This window comes from Ambystoma mexicanum, chromosome 8, assembly GCF_040938575.1.
Source record: "Ambystoma mexicanum isolate Mex_15411 chromosome 8, UKY_AmexF1_1, whole genome shotgun sequence".
NCBI lineage: Eukaryota > Metazoa > Chordata > Amphibia > Caudata > Ambystomatidae > Ambystoma > Ambystoma mexicanum.
This window is the reverse complement of record NC_090929.1, coordinates 1,013,321,691-1,013,339,992: the sequence shown is the minus strand read 5'-3', so window position 1 is coordinate 1,013,339,992 and position 18,302 is coordinate 1,013,321,691. Positions and strand designations below refer to the sequence as shown.

The 18,302-nt window shown below is 43.0% G+C and overlaps 1 protein-coding gene across 7 annotated transcripts in view; it reads right to left on the bottom strand.

The window, feature by feature from the left end:
• HSPG2 (heparan sulfate proteoglycan 2) overlaps positions 1–18,302 on the bottom strand; it is a 1,237,996-nt gene that overhangs the window by 264,664 nt on the left and 955,030 nt on the right. For all 7 annotated transcript variants that reach the window (XM_069610942.1, XM_069610946.1, XM_069610944.1 and 4 more), the window contains 2 exons: positions 16,828–16,971; positions 1,702–1,836 (listed from right to left, as the gene is read on the bottom strand). In XM_069610942.1, coding sequence (XP_069467043.1) covers positions 1,702–1,836; positions 16,828–16,971 — 279 coding nt within the window. The remainder of the gene's footprint in view (positions 1–1,701; positions 1,837–16,827; positions 16,972–18,302) is intronic.

Below are 18,302 nucleotides of genomic sequence, written 5' to 3'. Positions count from 1 at the left end.
GGAACCTGGGTTATGGGTCTGCTTCCAAGGGAGTTGGGTAAGTCCTGGCCTTTTGGAAGCAGAGATCATGACAAAAAGTTAGGTATTTGCCACATATCTATAAACCAGGCATATTCTTTAGGTTTTAATTCACTGTTATTTGCACTTTACTTGTTAGTTTCATCGTTTCCTGTGGTATTCTCACTTTAAAATTACTGTGTGCATGTGTATGCATACGGACACAAACACTTGGAAATCTCAAAGTGAGATTACCTACACTAACCCTACAACACAGTTCCATCAATTGAATAATGCATAGCAATGAAACTAACAAGTAATGGGGAACATGTGAACAGGTCACTCTTAGAGCTCTCCAATTTTCTGAACTTGCTGTGTGCATGCCTGGATGATTGGAAGTAGGCAGACCGTCTATGTGGCTTAGAGAGACCTTAGTCTGGACCAAGTATCAATCTGCATTATGGCATGTGTGTTATTTGGTATTTGTATAACGCCTACGTCTATTGGTATGGCTTAAAAGAGCTGTGAGGATGAATGCCCTTTGGAAGACCGTAATCAGAGGATTGAGAAGTGATGAAAGGAGGTGTAAAATGTGTGTGCATTTATAGCCATAACAAAGGTAGAAGGGGGAGGCTAGGTCCCTAACAGCAGCCTGTAATTCTCATGAGCGTGGACGGGTGCTGTGCAAATGGTCAAAGAGTCAGAGGGTTCCTAAGAGTCAGGTTATGTGAATGGCAGGACCACATTTTTCATGGGACTCGGGTGTATTGCATGGGAGGTGAAATTTGGGCAGACGGTTATCTATGTTTAGGGTGGGTATGCATGACTGCAGAATTTTGATTATACAAACACATGCGCGTGTGTGTGTGTGTGTACATATTGCACGATATATACTTGTCGTACGTTTCACCTGCTCAGTGCGTGAAAGGCCTAGTAAAAAGTAAATTTGTATTCTTCTGTGAGGAACGCTTACTTAGCTCTCTGTGTGTCGTTAACTGTACTTACACCTCACCTCCTGAAGTGTGCCTTACGGCGCGGCTTGCATTACCTTTATTTGAGATTGGCGAGACTATGGGCCTCATTATGAGTTTGGCAGTGTGGTAAAAGGCAGCAGTAATACCATATTCCACAGCAATACCACTCTGCCCAACTACGAGTTTGGGGGCAAAGTGAATGAAAATCCTCCAGCAAGAAGCTGGGAGGTATTTATTACACCTTACTGCCCCAATTCGGCAGTATTGCATCGGCAGAATGCTGAATAATTTGCTGCCATGTTCAGGAATGTATTAACACAACTGGAGATTCACTCCGTCATATATAGGAATTAATGTATCTGCATATATACACACACTACATTCACAGTTTAATGTACACCAACATTTAAGAATGTATTCACACATGTTTGGGGGCTCATGCACTTGGCCTCACATGGTCCATTAATACGTCACAAATTCATCTACCCCTCTTGTACAGATACACATCACCTATATTAAACGTATGAGGAATGACTGCCTTATCGCAAACAATTTCCTGTCCAAGTACTTGACTCCTATGACATCAAGCCCCAGATGAGCCTAAGGTCTATTATCAGCACAGTTATGTATCCCATGTGAACTATAACCAGGTGATTCTATATGCATAGGTTGGCTGCAATGAGGATGTCCGTACATGCCAAATCACTTATAGGAAAGAGTGTCCTCTCACCTTGTACGATTAGATTGACGACGCTGTGGGCTACTCCGTAGACGTTGGCAGCTATGCAGCGATAGGCCCCCTGGTTGCTGTGGCGTGCTCTGATAATGGTGATGATGGAGCCATCTGGGCTAATCTCCACATTATCTACAGAAGGAAAGAAAGTGGAAATGTGATGTTGCACTTAAACTCCCCACCACCTAGTCAAGTATACTAAGACCATAAAGTATTAATAGGCAGTAATAATGCTCTTGTGTAGAAACCTATCCTGACCTATAGTTTACAACATGCGCAATGCATCTCTTCTGGCCGTGTCTGCCCTATGTAATGAATCTGTCTATGTCATCTGTCCTTTCCTGGGGAAAGTATCTTCCCCATGGGGCCAGGGAAAGGCAAAAGCTGCCTGACCCTGGGGGTGGCTTCCAAGGGAGGGCCGCATGGGAGGAGACACCCTTTGTGGATCAGGAGAGGCGTCGCCAGATGAGAGGTGGCATTCCCATAGAACCGGATGACCCCCTGCACCCTCTAAATGCCACAGACCTTAATGGCATAGTGTAGTTTTGCATTAGAATGCCCCATGATGACCAATATAAAAACGGAGACATCCCCATTACACTTAGAAAATGACATCACCCCCAAACTCCCATACTTAAGACTTATTGTGGTGTAGACCCAGTTCAACCACCTTACACAAACAGTAGAACTCTTTCTAACATCTTCTGCAACGATGCAGAGATGAGGAAGAGCATGGGAGCAATATAGAGCATAGACCTGGAGACGTGCTCTAGTTGTTTTGGGAGTCCGGGAGGTTGTGCTACGTTTACAAGCAGGAAGCATCCTGATGGAAGGAGATTCACTTCACCCGACGCAGGTCGGGAAGCGGAACGAAAGCCAAGCTGTCAGCAGTTGAGCATAGAGACGCCAGACGAGACTAGAGAAATCTTCCTAGCTCAGGCTGGGAACCCGAAGAGTGGTGAGCAAGGTGGAACCACGGCAGGGAGAGAAGAGAAGGCAGAGGCTGACCAGGAGACGCATCCCCAAGGTACCGGCAATGCTGAACTGGGCTGTGGGGCAATGGAGAAGCTTTGCGCCGGCAAGGGATGCCAGAAAGTTAGGCACTCTTCTGCTTGGTAGAGCCGCTCGCAAAATGACGAGAAACCAGCCAGGCGGAACCACAGCACAGAGAGAAGGGCATGCAGAGGCCAGCCAGGAGACGCATCTCTGAGGGCACCAGCGATGCTGAACTGGGACGTGAGGCATTGCAGAAGCTACGCGATGGCAAGGGAAGCCGGAGCATCAGGCAAATATCCTTCTGCTGCAAAGCAGACCTGCTCGCACCGTGATGAGAAGCCGAACACAGAAGAAGGACCCAAGGGAAGGGAACCATACCTCTTGGGTTGGAAAGGTGAATAAAGTGTGGACAGCACAGAGTAGAAAAAAAAAACCACGAGTATGTGGAATGCAGGAAATTGAGCCATACCCCTGGATTGGTTAATAACATATGCTGGGAAAAGAACTGACTTTTAGCTGGGAAGAAGCTGAGAAACTCAGGGGAAGGTAAGCCCACCTCCTAAGGATTGTGGAACTTTGATCATTTCTTTGTACACCTTTTTTTGGATCTTTCTGATGAACATTGGAAAAGCTACAGATGGCGAGCCAATATCCCTTTGCACATTTCCTTGAGCTTAGCTTGCAAGGGTCAAGATAGGATTTTGGGACCACGACGTAAAACACTTTATTTTTGGACATTCCGACACCGACATCCTTTAGCTTAATTGAGGCAGGGAATCCCCTCATAGTGATAGGGCAAGTGAGTACTTTCTCCAACCCTTCTTTTACTTTTGATAAAAGTCTATAGCAGCAATCATTACAATGCCTCTGTGTCCGAGTCTTACTCCAGATTCCTTACACCATCCACTGTTTGAATAACGTGGCCATTGCCAGTGTTAAAATAATTCCAAAATTAGCCATGGTGGGAGAATTTTGGGAGGCCAACCCATTACGCTGAAGGGGGAAGACATGGAGAGGTTATCTAAACGCAAACAAGATCAGGTAGGAAAGAGGAAAGACTATCTCAGGTAGGGTGTGAGAGTGGTCTAGGGCTTAGTTCACATAGAGCAACACAAGTAATTCAAATTAGACAGGCAAGTTTGCAAAATAAAACAATTTATGTGGCCTTTAGTTTACACGCTAAGCAGATAAAAATCATAGGTAAATATTGTCATATAAAACCCTTATAAAACAGTTATATACATTCACCCTTAGGTGAGATAGAATATCATTTGATTCAATAACCAGTGAAACAGATAAGTACTACAATGCATAGAAATAGACAGAACTCTTTGGAATCAACACAAAAAAGCTTCCTTCAGTCTTATAAACTCCAATCCTAAAATGGTTTGGGGCTTTGTGCCCAAATGTCACCGGTTCCAAAAGGATATACTTCTTCAGGTAGGTTTATATAGAGGTTTTCAGTGCCAGTGTTTTGGATTAAGAATTATCAAAAGTTAGATAAAGTTTAAGTAAAGTTAAGGCAAGTACTCAACTTACTCCAACACACTAGGATAGACATAGGGAGGGATTTCTAACCCAGGTTTCATCTTTTAAGGTCAGGAGGAGTGTATTAGGGTAAGGAATTCATGCCCTAGTTAGTCTATGGAACACAGAGGGAGAAAAGCAACAGGTATGTATACTTAATCGCCTGGCTCAGAGTTCTCTGGATACCACTTGTGGAGGTTCCAGACTTCACTGCAGGCTTAGTCTTCTGTGATGGTTCCTACACGAGGAGCGTCTAGATGTCTACACAGAAGAAATACTTTGTTTTGAAGGATTTAGTTTGTCGGCCGCTGTACTTAGGAATTGGTTCCAGACAGCTTCCCATTAATACCCAAACAGACATGCGAAGACTTTGGCGGGACAGGCAGCCAAGGGACACAAACACAAGATTCAACTGAGGTCACCAAGATGAGACAGTCGTTCATCCACCGGCAAACAAAGGCCCAGCAGAGCTTCCCTTGAAGTGACAGCTAAAAATGCAGGAGCAGGCGACTTGTTGCACAAGCTGAAGATCTGCAGCTTCTCGGAACAGTGACGGCTGAAGCGAGGTAGCCCCGAGAGAGCTGATCAGTCCACTGGTTGGTCCAGGGACACTTCCGAAGACTCAGCTGGCACGGAATTTCCACTGGTTTTTCCTACTGGTCCAGGGGTCGAAGGCCTTCTTGAGATCAGACAGAGGAGCAGGGCATCCCCGGGATAACACTGGAGTTATTGTTGGTCAGCTGCAGGGGTCGTCAGCGGGCTGCTCGCTTTTGTAGAAGTCTTGGTTCCAATGGTGATCTGCCGAATAGCTGCAGTAGCCCACCTTTTATCCAAGAATCAAGCTCGGCGCATACCCAAGCCCATCAATGGTAAGGATCTTTCCAATTTAACAGACAGGGGCTATCCAATCATGGATAGCCACTAGTCACCACATATGCCAGCAACAGACATTTCAGCACCAGAGAGGTGGATTGGGACTGGACCCCTTCTCTGGCATGCATACACACAACGTCCGCGAAATCCACAGTTTTCCTCTGGAAATGGATTTCTATGTAAGACATTTCCTGACCTGAGAAGGTAGAAAGGCGGACAAATTATAATATGGCCAAAGAACAAGCTAAAAAGATTGTGGCACGGCCATCTTTGAGTGCTATTGACCTTTAGTAGCCATTCGTGGTAAATGCAAAAGTACACTAAAATAACAAAAACTGAAGAAGCATCACAGATGCCATGAGCTAATCTTAGGCACATTGTAAAAGTATCCAAAAGCCATTATATAAAAAGTTATAAGTATATTAAGTATCCCAACTGAACTTAACTGTAAAATGAAGTGTGCAATTGTAACTATACAAGAATTCACAAAGAGGATGTCTCTCGGTACTAAAAGCCTTGGGGACTAATCGTCTTCCACATAAGAATGAGCACAATAGGCAATGGAAGTAAAGTATAAGACTTTACTTACCTCCAAAAAGTCAGGACAGGATTCAAAACAAGAAAAAATAAAAACTGTTCCATAGAAATCTATGGACAGAAAGGTGCAAAAAGAAAGGGTTTCAGCATATGCTGGCACACATATGGCATTATCTTTCAGTGACTTGCAGTAGTAGATCTCTTTTCACTGCTGGCCTTTCCTTCATGGGCCTAAGCTGGGATAGGGCCACATCTACCAAACTAGCTTTGTGACAATTCATCTGCAGTGAGCCCTGCAGGGAAACTCATCTTTTCACAGCCAGCACTCCTTTGGTGTTGTCCTACAAGCAGGGAGGCTGAAAAAAGAAGAGCAAATTACTGCTGCACAGTCACTTCACCATCTATTAAGCACTATCCTTCCCGAAGTCGAGACCTTCAACCTGTGCTGAAGCGGTGATCTGAATCAAACATCAGTTTCTTTATCATTGCAAAATTCCAGCTTCTAGCTTGGCAGTACATTGATCGTTATATGATTTTATTCAGGCATAGGTCTTGGCATCAGAGTTTTGCCTCTTTGGAAGGAAATATGACTATGAAAGACTTCTTCCGCCATCAGATATGCGAGCAGTACCTGCCCACCTTGTTGCAGCGTTTCACTACATTTGGTGAAACACCTGCTTCGCTGTTTTAAGGGAGGGCGGGGTAGGGTTAAATAACGATTTCTAGGGTAGTGGAGGGCGGCGGCTGTTGTAGTGTGGCAGGGTGGCCTGGGAGCTTAACCTTGATACAAATATGGGGCAGAAAATGGAGAAAAATGTCAAAGGTAGGCCAGATGCATGGGGGCATGAATTTTGTTTGCCATCATAACTCTAACCTTAAAGCTCAGTACGCTGTGGCTTTATTAATATCAGCATCCAATTAGAGATGCCCCATTTGTATGTTTGGTTATAGCACAATCATAGGCAGGCAGCGGAGTGCTGTACATAGACTTCTGCAGCCATTAATCAGATAATCATTGGAGCCAAGACCCCATCGAAAGAGAAACATCCCACTGAGGACCAGGAACCCATTGTTGCAGCCACCCAGCACTGTACAACTGTCCCCACAAAGCCCTGGTCCTTTGCTGATCTCCAGGCCTTCATTGGTGCTTTGACCCCTGGACCGATGGGAACCGCCATTCCCAATCCCTGCTTGAGGAACGTCCCTTGGAAGCCTTCAGAAGTGTCCCAGTACCATCCTGTGAGTTGGCCAGCCTCCTCATGGGCAGCATCGGTTGGCATCCCGAGTTCGGACTTGTAAAACAAGAAGCGTCCCCTGCAGTTGCAGCTCTCCAGCATGAAGAGGGGCTTTGCAGGACCAGCTTCTTCGTTTCCACTATGAGGGTTTCCTCCCGCCATTTTCTTCAGGTGGCCATCGCTGATCTCCACCTGCATCATGTCCTGGGGGAGTTTAATGTCAGTTCAACTAAATAATTTACTTTGTGGAAATCAGTTCAAAAGTTGACTTACATTTTCTTTTCTCATGCCCCCCATCTCCCTTCTCCCTTCACTACCACCGCTATCCCAACCCCGTCCGTTTACCCCTTAACCCACAAATATATATATATCTTTGAAGTAATTCCAAGTAATTTTCATGCAGTAAATGGCCACAAAGTAATTTACTGCATGAAAACAACAGGAGACCGTCCTGGGGTCTTTGGAGATCAACGAAAACTTGATGGTCCTTTTTTCTCCATGGCAGGGTCATCCACCTGTTCAGTCCTAGGAACTGTACTGCGAGAGTGTGGAACGGCCAACTAGCTGGACCAGATAGTGACCTCTGCCCCTGCAACCCCTAACTGCCATTCATTGGAACCAAGACAGAGCATGACGGCTTAGAGATTTCAGGAACTGCAAAAGTGGTCCCCGAGTTAATCAGAGTACAGAGGGTGAGTAAATGTATCTGTTCCTACCCCCAAACATCCATATGGTTTAACAGGTGTAAAGTCCTTGCCTCATCTCTCCCTTGCAAGACCGTGATCGGTGGAGTTGTGGTCAAGGATTCTCCCCTGGGCTTCCCTGAGGTGGCTGGATTGGTTGGAGTGTCTAAGAATAATTCTACAATTGCTCTTCTACTTGGTAAAAAACGAATCTGTTGGCTTTTCAAACTCTTGCTCGGGGCACTGAAAACACCCCTAGCTTTCTGAAAAGAACTGCCTTGTGACCTGTGATTTTTAGGAAACTAGGCTCACTCTGTTCTAGCTAGGGAAGGACTTTTTAAGGTATAGTGCTTTCTTTAGAAGGCTGTTTGGTGTGTTTAACTCTTTTCTCTCCTACATATTAGCTCTCCATCTGGCTCTTACTTACCTTGTTCTTTATTCACTACAGTTTCTCATAGTATTTAACTATGTCTAGCAGTAAAGGGCTAGTGTTCTGTAACCAGAACACCCCAAAAAGTGAATGTGTATATAAGAAAGTAGCAAATGTTTTTGTGTAATAAATACCAGTTTTTTTTTTTCGCTAATAGTTTGTCTACGGCCTAAATAATTGTATATTTATACATTCGGCCTAACTTGTGTTATTACGAATGCTCTGTGTGTGTTTAACTGAACGCTTCACCACTCTCACACTATCTTAAGGCCAAGCCTTGCTGCTCAGTCACTCTACCTAGATAGGGTTTGGCTGGAGATTAGTGTCTTTCCCTGTTCACAGAATACGGTTGCCTCTCAGAACCTGTCCACAGGTCCGTTTCTGAAAGTAGCAGCATAGACTACAATCCATTCAACACAATCAATATGCACTAACTGAAGCAAGGTCTGAATACACCATAACCTATATATGATCAGTATTGCCTGAACAATAGTGGCCTTACCATATACAATATTGGTTATTGGTAATTTTATGCCATCCTTGGTACGATGATGACCTTCAAACCGCCTGACCGAAGTTGACTGATTAATGTCCAACTCACATACGAACTATGGAATGAAATTAGGATGAGTCGCGAAATGAAACTGGGTTCTTTATAGGATTGGACACTCAAGGCCATTCCTTACAAAGGTAAAGAAGAAAACACAACCGTTAGGAAAAATATTCTTTTTGCATCTTTCCCTCCATGGAACGCCCGCACTCCCAACCTTTTGCTATTGATTTACTCCTGGCCTCACTTTTTGAAGGTAAATAAAGCCCTTTTGCTTACTTACCTTATCCATTTTGGGGGCACTGGTCAGTCCCTAAGATTACCAGAGCAGGGGGACCATGTCTCCCATTTATGAATTTCGCTGTTATTCTAAAGCTGCACACATCACCTGAAAGTTAAGTGTGGCAGTGGTACTTTCTATCCCTGTTCCCTTCATTAACTGTTGGGAAAGCTTTTCTTTTTGCTGCTTTCACCCCACAGACTCCTATGGGACACTTTTTCTTTGTGCTTTGTTTTAACTGCAGACCTGGCTTTTTGGAGGTAATCAAAGCCTTAGGCTTCATTTCCCCAGCCTTGTGCTCATTTTTATGGGAAAACTGATCAGCTCATAAAATTGTCAGTACTGGGAGCCTACGTCTCCCTTAGTGGATTCCTTGTTTTTTTTTCTTTTTCAATGTGCACACCATCTTAAATTGAAAATGTGGTTAGGATACGTTGTATCCTTAGAGCCTTCCTTTGTAGTTTTGTGGGTAAGAATGCAATGTTTCCAGGATGGGCAAGTGGTAGCTGATATTTTTCAACCGGGCTTTAAACTTTTTACTTGTGCACATTTGTAATTGTCTGGTGTAAGTGGCTTATACTCTAAAATGGCAGTGCCACACGATTTTAGCCTGTCCTTTGTCCTTCATCTTTCCCTCAAGGGTATGAAATTGTCATATATGGAACGCCTTTCCCTGGGGAAACCTTCTGATTTCCTAGGCAAAGTGTGTGTGTGTCTGGAGCACACATTGGATATCTCCAGACTAACACAATGTGGATACTATAATAGCCCTCAAGACAATATCTAATGTGAGCTTCTTTATACGTGTCTCGCAGTGGTACTGCTTTTCGACTGTTGAGTTTTTGCTGCTAAGACAACTCCTTTAAAGAAGACAAGGTAGTAGAGGTACATTTCTTCTGTATTTTCTCATGTAACTTTAGTTTTATACTTGAAGGCCCTGAATATCTCAAGTCCATGACTTTTCCTTTTTATTTTATTTTTTAAGAAAGGGTCAATTGGCTAAGAATCATTGCTTTGTTGATCGACAGGTATGCTTGCTTTCAAGCATATTGTATGGAAAGATATCAGTTTGATTTTTCTTTGAGCATATGTTGATGATCACTTTGTATTTGTAGAGTTTTGCTCTGATGACTGACAAGTTGTCTGAAGTGCACTGGCCATTTATTCTGCCATTCGAGCAACAGCAATGAATGATTGCGAATAAAGAAAGAAGAATGCTGTTTTACCAATGATATCCAATGATTTTCATAATAACTGCATGAATACTGTAGTATTTATTACTAGGGTGAAGCCAAATACTGGAGGGGATCCCCCATTTTATTTGTTTACATGCGTGTCTGTTATTGTCTGTCTGTCTGGATTGGGTACTGGACTGTCTGGTCCCAGCCCACATCCAACCCCCTGAGTATATGCTGCTAGGCAGATGGTGTGGCCAGTAGCTATCCAGGATTGGATAGCCACGACAGTTTAAATGGTGCAGATCCTTACCATTGTTGGACCAGAGTGCACCCCCAGCCGAGAAGTTGGACAAAAGGACTCCTGCAGCCAGATCATCATTGGTTCCAAGACCCCTACTAAGAAGTGCAGGCCACTGACAACCAGAGGACGAGTACTGCAGCTGACCAATGTCGCTTCCAGCATAGTCCCAGTGAAGTGCTGCTCTTCTATCCTAATCTCAAGAAGGCCCTCATTGGTGCTCCAATCCTCTGGACCAGTGGGAACAACCAGTCTCGATCTCTGCTCGAGGAGCTCTACTACGAAGCCTTCAGTAGTGTCCCTCGACTACCTGGTATACTGACCAGCTCGCTCTTGGGCTACCTCGCCGCAGCTGTTCCAAGTGCATCCTTATAACTTGGAAGATCTTCAACTTAATGCCTGCTCCTGCCGTTTTAGCCATATAGTGCCAATGGAAGTTGTGCAGGGCATGCTCCTTTCGAAGATCGCCTGTCACCACCTGAACGTGGTGACTCCTGTTGCAACTGGTCGTCTTCGCTCCTGGAGGTCTCCAGAGGTCACTTGCTCTGCAGAAGTCTTCTTCCTGTTTCCTCAAGGGTTTTCAGTTGGACAGTGCCTGGAATCAAAATACAGATAACGCAACCAACCGAAACCAAGCACGACATTTGAAACGGACCTCTGCACACATTACTCCTGCTCCTCCCTCAACTGGACCAAGTACAGAAGAACATATCCACAATAGAATCCAGAACCTCTGAAGTGGTCTCTGGAGAAAACAGGTGCGTAAATTATATACCTACTCCTTCCCCCAATCCTTCAAAGGATTACATGGGCATAAAAGTCCTGTCCCAATCTCTCTTTTACTGGTCTTTGATCAGTTGTGGTCTAGTCAAGGATCCCCTCCTAGTCCTATCCCTAGTGTAGTGGGATTCAGTTAGTTACCTGAACTTTCTTTAACTTTTTGGAACTCTGAATCGGAACCACTGGCACTGTCCAATGACATCATAACTGTACATGCAAAGGGTATGCTTCGGAACAGATGACTAAGGCACTAGGCCCCAATCCATCTCAGGGCTGGACTTACTAAGTATTACAGAACTATTCTAGGGTTGCTGTGATGCGCTTGTTCTAGGTTTCATGCATCCGACTACTTCCCTGTATTGAATTAGTTTTGAATCAAATACTTTTCTATCTTCCACAAACGTTAACGTATAGTATTTTATAGTAGTTGTGTGACAATACTCAGAGGTTTCATTGCTTAGTGCATATTTTGAAGACCTAATACACCATTGTATATTTTTGTACTTACCTGCCTGACTAGAATTAGAAGAGTGCTCTGTGTGTGTCTAATTGTAGCCCAGGAAAACCCACATTTCTCCTGAGTTTAAGTCTTGCCACTCTGCTACCTACCTTGATTGGGTTTGGCTAGACTTCAGTGGCTTTTCCCTTCATCAAAATAGGCTGCAAGGGTGGATTTTTGTAATCCATCGTAACCGTACCCTTTCTCAATTTGCCAGATATGTTTGAGACGAGCTGGTTGCAGCAGATATTTATTTTAATTGTTTTTCATTTTTTCAAACATGCACTTTATTTTACCTGTCATTTGTCCATCTCGCCTTTTGGCCTTCCCTTTTTCCTCCTTCTCATGGCAGGAAAAATCATGTAGGGAAAACCCCTTTTTGAGGCAAAGCCTCTTCTTTCCCTTCGAAGTGGCAGTGTGTGTGTGTGTCTGGTCTCAATCCACACTCTGGCCGGCGGGTATCTTGTTGCTAGGTAGATGTGGGCAAGATGCTGTCTTTGGAGGCCTAAGGGTGACCCGGCACACATCTAGGATGAAAGGAGGACTCCTGCGGCCATTCCCCAGATCTGAGTTGGATTGAAGACTACTATGAAGAGTTGCAGCCATCTGAAGATCCATGCACGTCCGTTGAAGACTTCCAGCATTGCCTCCAGCCAATTCCCAGTAGAACCATGTTTCTCTGGTCCTTGTGATGATCCTAGATGGTGCTCGACTTTGGGCTAGTCAGACCAACTAGCCCTGACCCCAGCACCAGTTTCCTGCCCTCCCTGTAGCCTTCGGAGGTGTCCAGGACCACACGTGGGGTTTCCCATCTCTGTCTAGGGCCCCTGCTGTGCGCCAGATGAAGTTTCGGATTGGGATTCTGCAGGTCGACCAGCTTATGGGCAAAGGAAACGCATTCTGCCATTGCTGCTACCCAACTTGAAGAGGGGCCTCCCAGGAATAATTTCTTTGTGCTTGCCACGAGAGTCACATGTCTCCACTTGAGTATGGTGATCATCACTGCTGTGTGCGCTCTTCGTGTCTTAGGGTCTCCACAAATCGTGGGACTCATGATGGTCTGCTTCGGAAGGTATCTGGGACATCCAGCTGTCCAGGAACCATCTCACCAGAACTCGGAACCACCACTTAGCCAGACCCAATCCAGCCTCAAAAGGGATCAATGTATCCACAGCCCGTGAAGACCTAGCAACAAGACCTTTAACAGAATTATATGGGCCCAGTGAATTTCAAAACCCTAGAGCTGGTTTCTAGCTGAATCAAAATAAGGGGGTCGAGCCTGCATAGCTACCCTGACTCCTGCCATAAGGTTGGCATGGGGCAATGACCTGACCTTACCACTTTCTTACCTTGTCATGATTGGAGAGGTTCTGGCCAAGGATCTCTTCCTGGGCTTTCCCTGGTGTGGTGAGAATGGGAGAGAAACCTAAAACCCTGGTACCCATCTTTCTTCTGCATCCTTGGAAGATTTTTACAAACCTGGTGGCTTTGCCAAAACGGGCCTCTCTACTCCAAAAGTCTTTTGACTCTCTGAAAATATTCCTCTTTGGGTTTCGGGACTCTTAAGGGAACTAGGCCCACACACTCCATCAGGGAAGGACTTTTGAATTATTAGATGGTCTTTTTTATAAGGCAAGTTAATTGTGTTACATATATGATTCTTTACTTCTAATTTACAACTTTTCTTGAAATTGTATCTTGTTTTTACTTGCTTTACTATACTATCTGCTTGTGGTTCTTAACTGAATTATCCTACCGTTTCAAAAGTAAAGTGCTGGGCTCTATAGTGAGAATCCCCATGGTAAATGTTCATATATATTTTTTGAAAGGAAGTAAAGCCTTTAGCTTCACTTCCCTTGCTTTTCTCCTGTCCTGTCAAGGGTCCTGAAGAGGCCTGCTTTGGTGGTAATTTCCTCACCGCCAAGGGTTGCATCTCACATCTGTACCCAACTGGAAGAATCCTTGCAACCGCAGATCCTGGCAACCTCTCAACGGTACAAAAGGCAGGAAATCCAACCTCCAGCGATCTCCAGACAATCCACAAATTCATCTAGGAATATCAGTGTCAGGCGTTTTGCTGAATAAGCCATTTTAATGCATATATGAACCAACAGTTAATGTATATATTTGCATCACAGTATTGTGCGATAATATTATCTGTTAGTTTCCCTTTTCAGTGTGTGTAGAAGGCCTAGAATAAATCTATACTAACCTATCTAAATTGAATTATTGTGTATTATATTGTGTGGACTCGTTGAGGGCCTTTCCTGCTCTCCATTGCTACCTTGATTGGGTGTTGGCTAACCTCTCAGAGGTCCCTGTTCACTATAAATAGGGTGGCCTCCTAAGATCTGTCCACCAGGCCAGATTCTACAAATCCATTTCAACACACGCATAGTTAAAGTTAAGATTAATTGCATATGGGGTTCTGGAAAAAAGAACTTATCAGTAACTCTCAAACCCTCCATGAAAACAAATCTGGAAGAATTCCACAGTGAAATGTCCAGGTAGCCAGCACTACATGGACAAATTCAGAATTTTTCAAGGACCGCTTCGTATCTGTTTTTGAAATAAAAAAAGTATTAGGTTTTAACAGCTTATAACATTGGGTCTCCTAATGGGGGAACATTGTTTCAGCCCAGATATCTCAAAATTGACGACTTGGATTTGAATGAGTTTTGGCCTGCACCGAGATATTATAATAAATTGGTGCACTAAAAAATAATTAGAAAATTGGGCTGGTCAATTTTGAGGCATTAATGAATTACGATTTATCTATATATGACGCATATATGACACAAGAAAGAATGTGAATCTTTCACAATAACTGCTCATGCACGTGTGAAAGCTGTACATTGCTTAATGTATGCTTCTATACAAATTTAGGCCTCACTTTGATGGCAGTTTTCATATGTATATAATAAAACATAGGACATTTAAATTATGTAAATGTATGCAATGTAAAAATCCTTTGTGCCTCTTAGACGTATTGAAAATTCACATTTAAGTTACAGCTCACTTTAATGTGAGCGTTTATACGTATAGCAAGAGTATACTACAAGAGCAGAATGAAGGTACATTTTATATTTGAACCGTACATGTGTGGAAGATGTACATTTTGTACATGTACATTAATTGAAGTCTGAAAACTGACGTGAAAGTCAGCACTGACTTTGATGTCAGTTTTCAGGAGATGGAAATTAAGCACATGTACGAACTGTAAAACTCATACTCCTCTTGTACGTATTGAAAACGAACATCAGAGTTAGAGCTCACTTTAATGGGAGCTTTCCTATATATATGAGGCTTAGGTCACACACACGGCACACACTTAACGCACGCTCTAGTGAGACACACATTTGTGCCATATGCTGTTGCGCCATTATGACAAACTCAGAATGAATGCCCATCTTCTGTACAAAATGCACATGTAAATGTAGAATATGCACATTACTCACCCTCAAAGAATCAAACAATGTACAGCTTCTACACAAAATGTAGATGTACAAGTTCATACACCTTGCAACAGTCTTACGACACAGTCCGACACACACACCTACGCCATGCGATGTCACGCTATCATGATATACGCTCAGAATCAATGTGCAGCTTATATACCAAATGAACATGCGTCGAATATGTACATTGAACATGCTCAGAGTCAATGTACAACTTCAATGTATAAGCTCATATTTCTTACACCAGTCTTGCAACACATGCACTTGCGACACGCTCCTGCAGCACACCCTCCCACAACTAACTAAGCAATGTGCAGATACACTATTATGAGACGCACTCTTACGACTAACACACATCTACTAACTCATACATGCAACACATGCTCCTACGACAGACAAACCCACACATGCTCTTTTGACACACGCTTAAAACCCATACATTTAGGCCACATATTGGAAGGCTTTAACGACACTTTTCAGAATCTATTCAGCTCTCTATACAAAATGTACATGCTGATATGCCTAACATCACAGTCTTACAACACACGTCTATGACAAATGCCCCTAGCACCCCCACACACACACTTAGCACACCAGCTCTTACAGCACACACATAAGCCATGTGCCGTTAGGCTATTATGACATGCTCAGAATCAAAGTACAGCTTCTATACAAATGTACATGTACATTATGTATATAACACATGCACACAATAAATGTACAGAGTCTATACAAAATGTACATTTAAATGTAAACTATGTACATTACAAACATTCACAATTAATGTATAGCTTCTAAACAAAATGAACAAGTACACCAAGTATTAGGCAGGTTACATCAATTCCATCCGTAAGGTTAGTGTTAAAGGGTGGATTTGTAGTAGTACAGAATTAGTGTTTAAACTTTGAGTTTCATGGTTGAATGTGTAGTGGTATACAGTGAGTGTTTATAACTTAACATCGTTATTCCCGCTGTTTGTACACTTAACTTTTGGTTAGATTAACCTTAACTCCGGACTAAAAAAGGTTATTTTGTATATATGATTAGTGCAGTATCAATACTTACCTATTGGTTTTTATTGCATAGTGTGTATCCAGGCATAATAAAACAGTGTATGTGTGTACTCAAAATGGTTTTATTTGAGTGTGGTGTGTGTGTGTGTGTCACTGTAACAGTCAATATACCTGAAGTCTATGTCTTACTACTCAGCTTGCTACATTGTTAGAGCTTGGCTAGACCCAAGTGTCTAAACCCTATTCATTAGAATAGGGTGGCCTCCCGAAATCCTCCATCTTAGATGTTTCTGAAAGTCTATCTATAAAAGTTATATACTCTGCATCACAGAATGTAGACAAGAGTGCAAATGGAGCTTCCATGAATTTGCATTTCTTAAAATAAATCATGCAGGTTTTCAGAAAGAAAAAGGAGAATTTCCGGGCAATTGCCTTAATGCTGGCAGAGACATTGTTACATGACTTGTCCTATACCAATTGCAAATTAGCATTAAAAAGTTCTGATGTTACAAGTAGTTTCTGAAGACCAAGCGCAGTCTTTTTCCTTGAACTGACCACACAATTGGACACGTACCTTGTCCTCACAGTCACTGACAGTAGTTTCTGCCAGGAGAGGCCACCTGCTGCCTCTGACTTTAAACTGTATTTTAACACCCATCTCTTTTTAGATACTAACTTGGTTGAATAATCTGAACACCCAATAGCTCAGCTTTCTGGAACTTCTCTCTAGGGCAGGACAATGCAGCAAATGATTCCCACACAGCTTCAGTCCCTCCATTACTCTACCTTGCAGAGGACGGTTGTGGGTCATCTTCCATTCCATGCGAATTGGCTGAGCACCATCATGAATTCGGCATCTGAATGTAGCATCTTGGCCCTGACCCACAGTGGCACTGTGAGGGTCAATGGAGATGATGGGGCTCTGCAGACCTGTTGGGCACAAACAAAGTGAGCAATGGAGTATGTTTGCTTTGGAACAACCAAGTCATTATTTCCTAAGGTTACTGAATGAATTTCTTATCTGCTGGGACAACGTCTCAACATGGGCCCACTTTATAGAGATCTGATCGGTTCCTATTGATACAATATTATTCAATTTCTTGTTTGGCAAGTCACCTCAACAATGCTTACATCAGAACCAACCTTATTAATCCACTTTTTACAAAGTTTTTATATAGCATACATTCTATTTCAGAGATATCCCAAAGCACAAACAGAGTGATGTGGGAGGGATAGGAAATATAGGAGGAGAATGGAATGAGGAGTCCTATTGTCCATGTGACAAGGAGGTGCCCTTCTTTTACAGCAAGGCTATATGCTCTGTTGAAAATGTACATCTTAAAGCTTTTGATAAACTTCAACCTATGAAGCATTCTAAAACTCCAGAAAATAAATGCATATTGAATTCTTAGAGGGAGGCAGATTTAGAAGTTCAAGCCTTGTATATAAGGGGATCGAACCAAAGCTGCATGCAAGTATAGGGGGGCGAGCCAACATATGTGATATTTTACCTGCCAGTTATCATAGATTAAATGAGGTGAACATCACAGTTATTTCAGTATTGGCCTTATAATATAAACATTCTTTTCCCCTTATAGTGAAAGAAAAAATATTGGGTGTAGACTTCCAACCATCTTTGGCTGCTGGAAGATCCCAGCCAGAGTAGCTTTGATTTTTTAATGGACACAGACAGAAACCTTTCACATTCTCTCAAGAGCCGAGAGGAGATTGAATTTACAGTGAATATCAATCACTACTGCTCACCCATTCATGTGTCAGCGCTTATATGTTGTCACTGTAGAGGGATGCACAGAAATGTCTAGGACTGGATAAGGACTATACTCCCTTCTTAGCCATGGAGGTGCCATCTCTTTTACGTGGGTGGGGTAGAATCGAGGCAGGGGAGTCAGCCTCACTTTTCAAAAGCAATCAACGCATGTTATCATAAATATTGTTTTCTGTCCATAAAATACTCTCAGAATGTACATAGCAGAAAATATTTAACACAACATAATACAAGTAAGCTCACTGCATCTTTTTTAAATACCACCTAACATTCTACAGTGTGAGCGCATTGAGATAATGTGGCATGTAGCAATGGCGAAGAAAAGGCACTGTTGTTCCAAAGAAAGGGACCCCATCTTATACAAGTGCTGGGCTATTTAGGAACTTTTATGCTTAGACCCCTCTTCCACAAATGCAATCACTCTACTTCAGTTACTGCTTTAAAAGGTGGTAGCATAGTATACTATGCATGCATT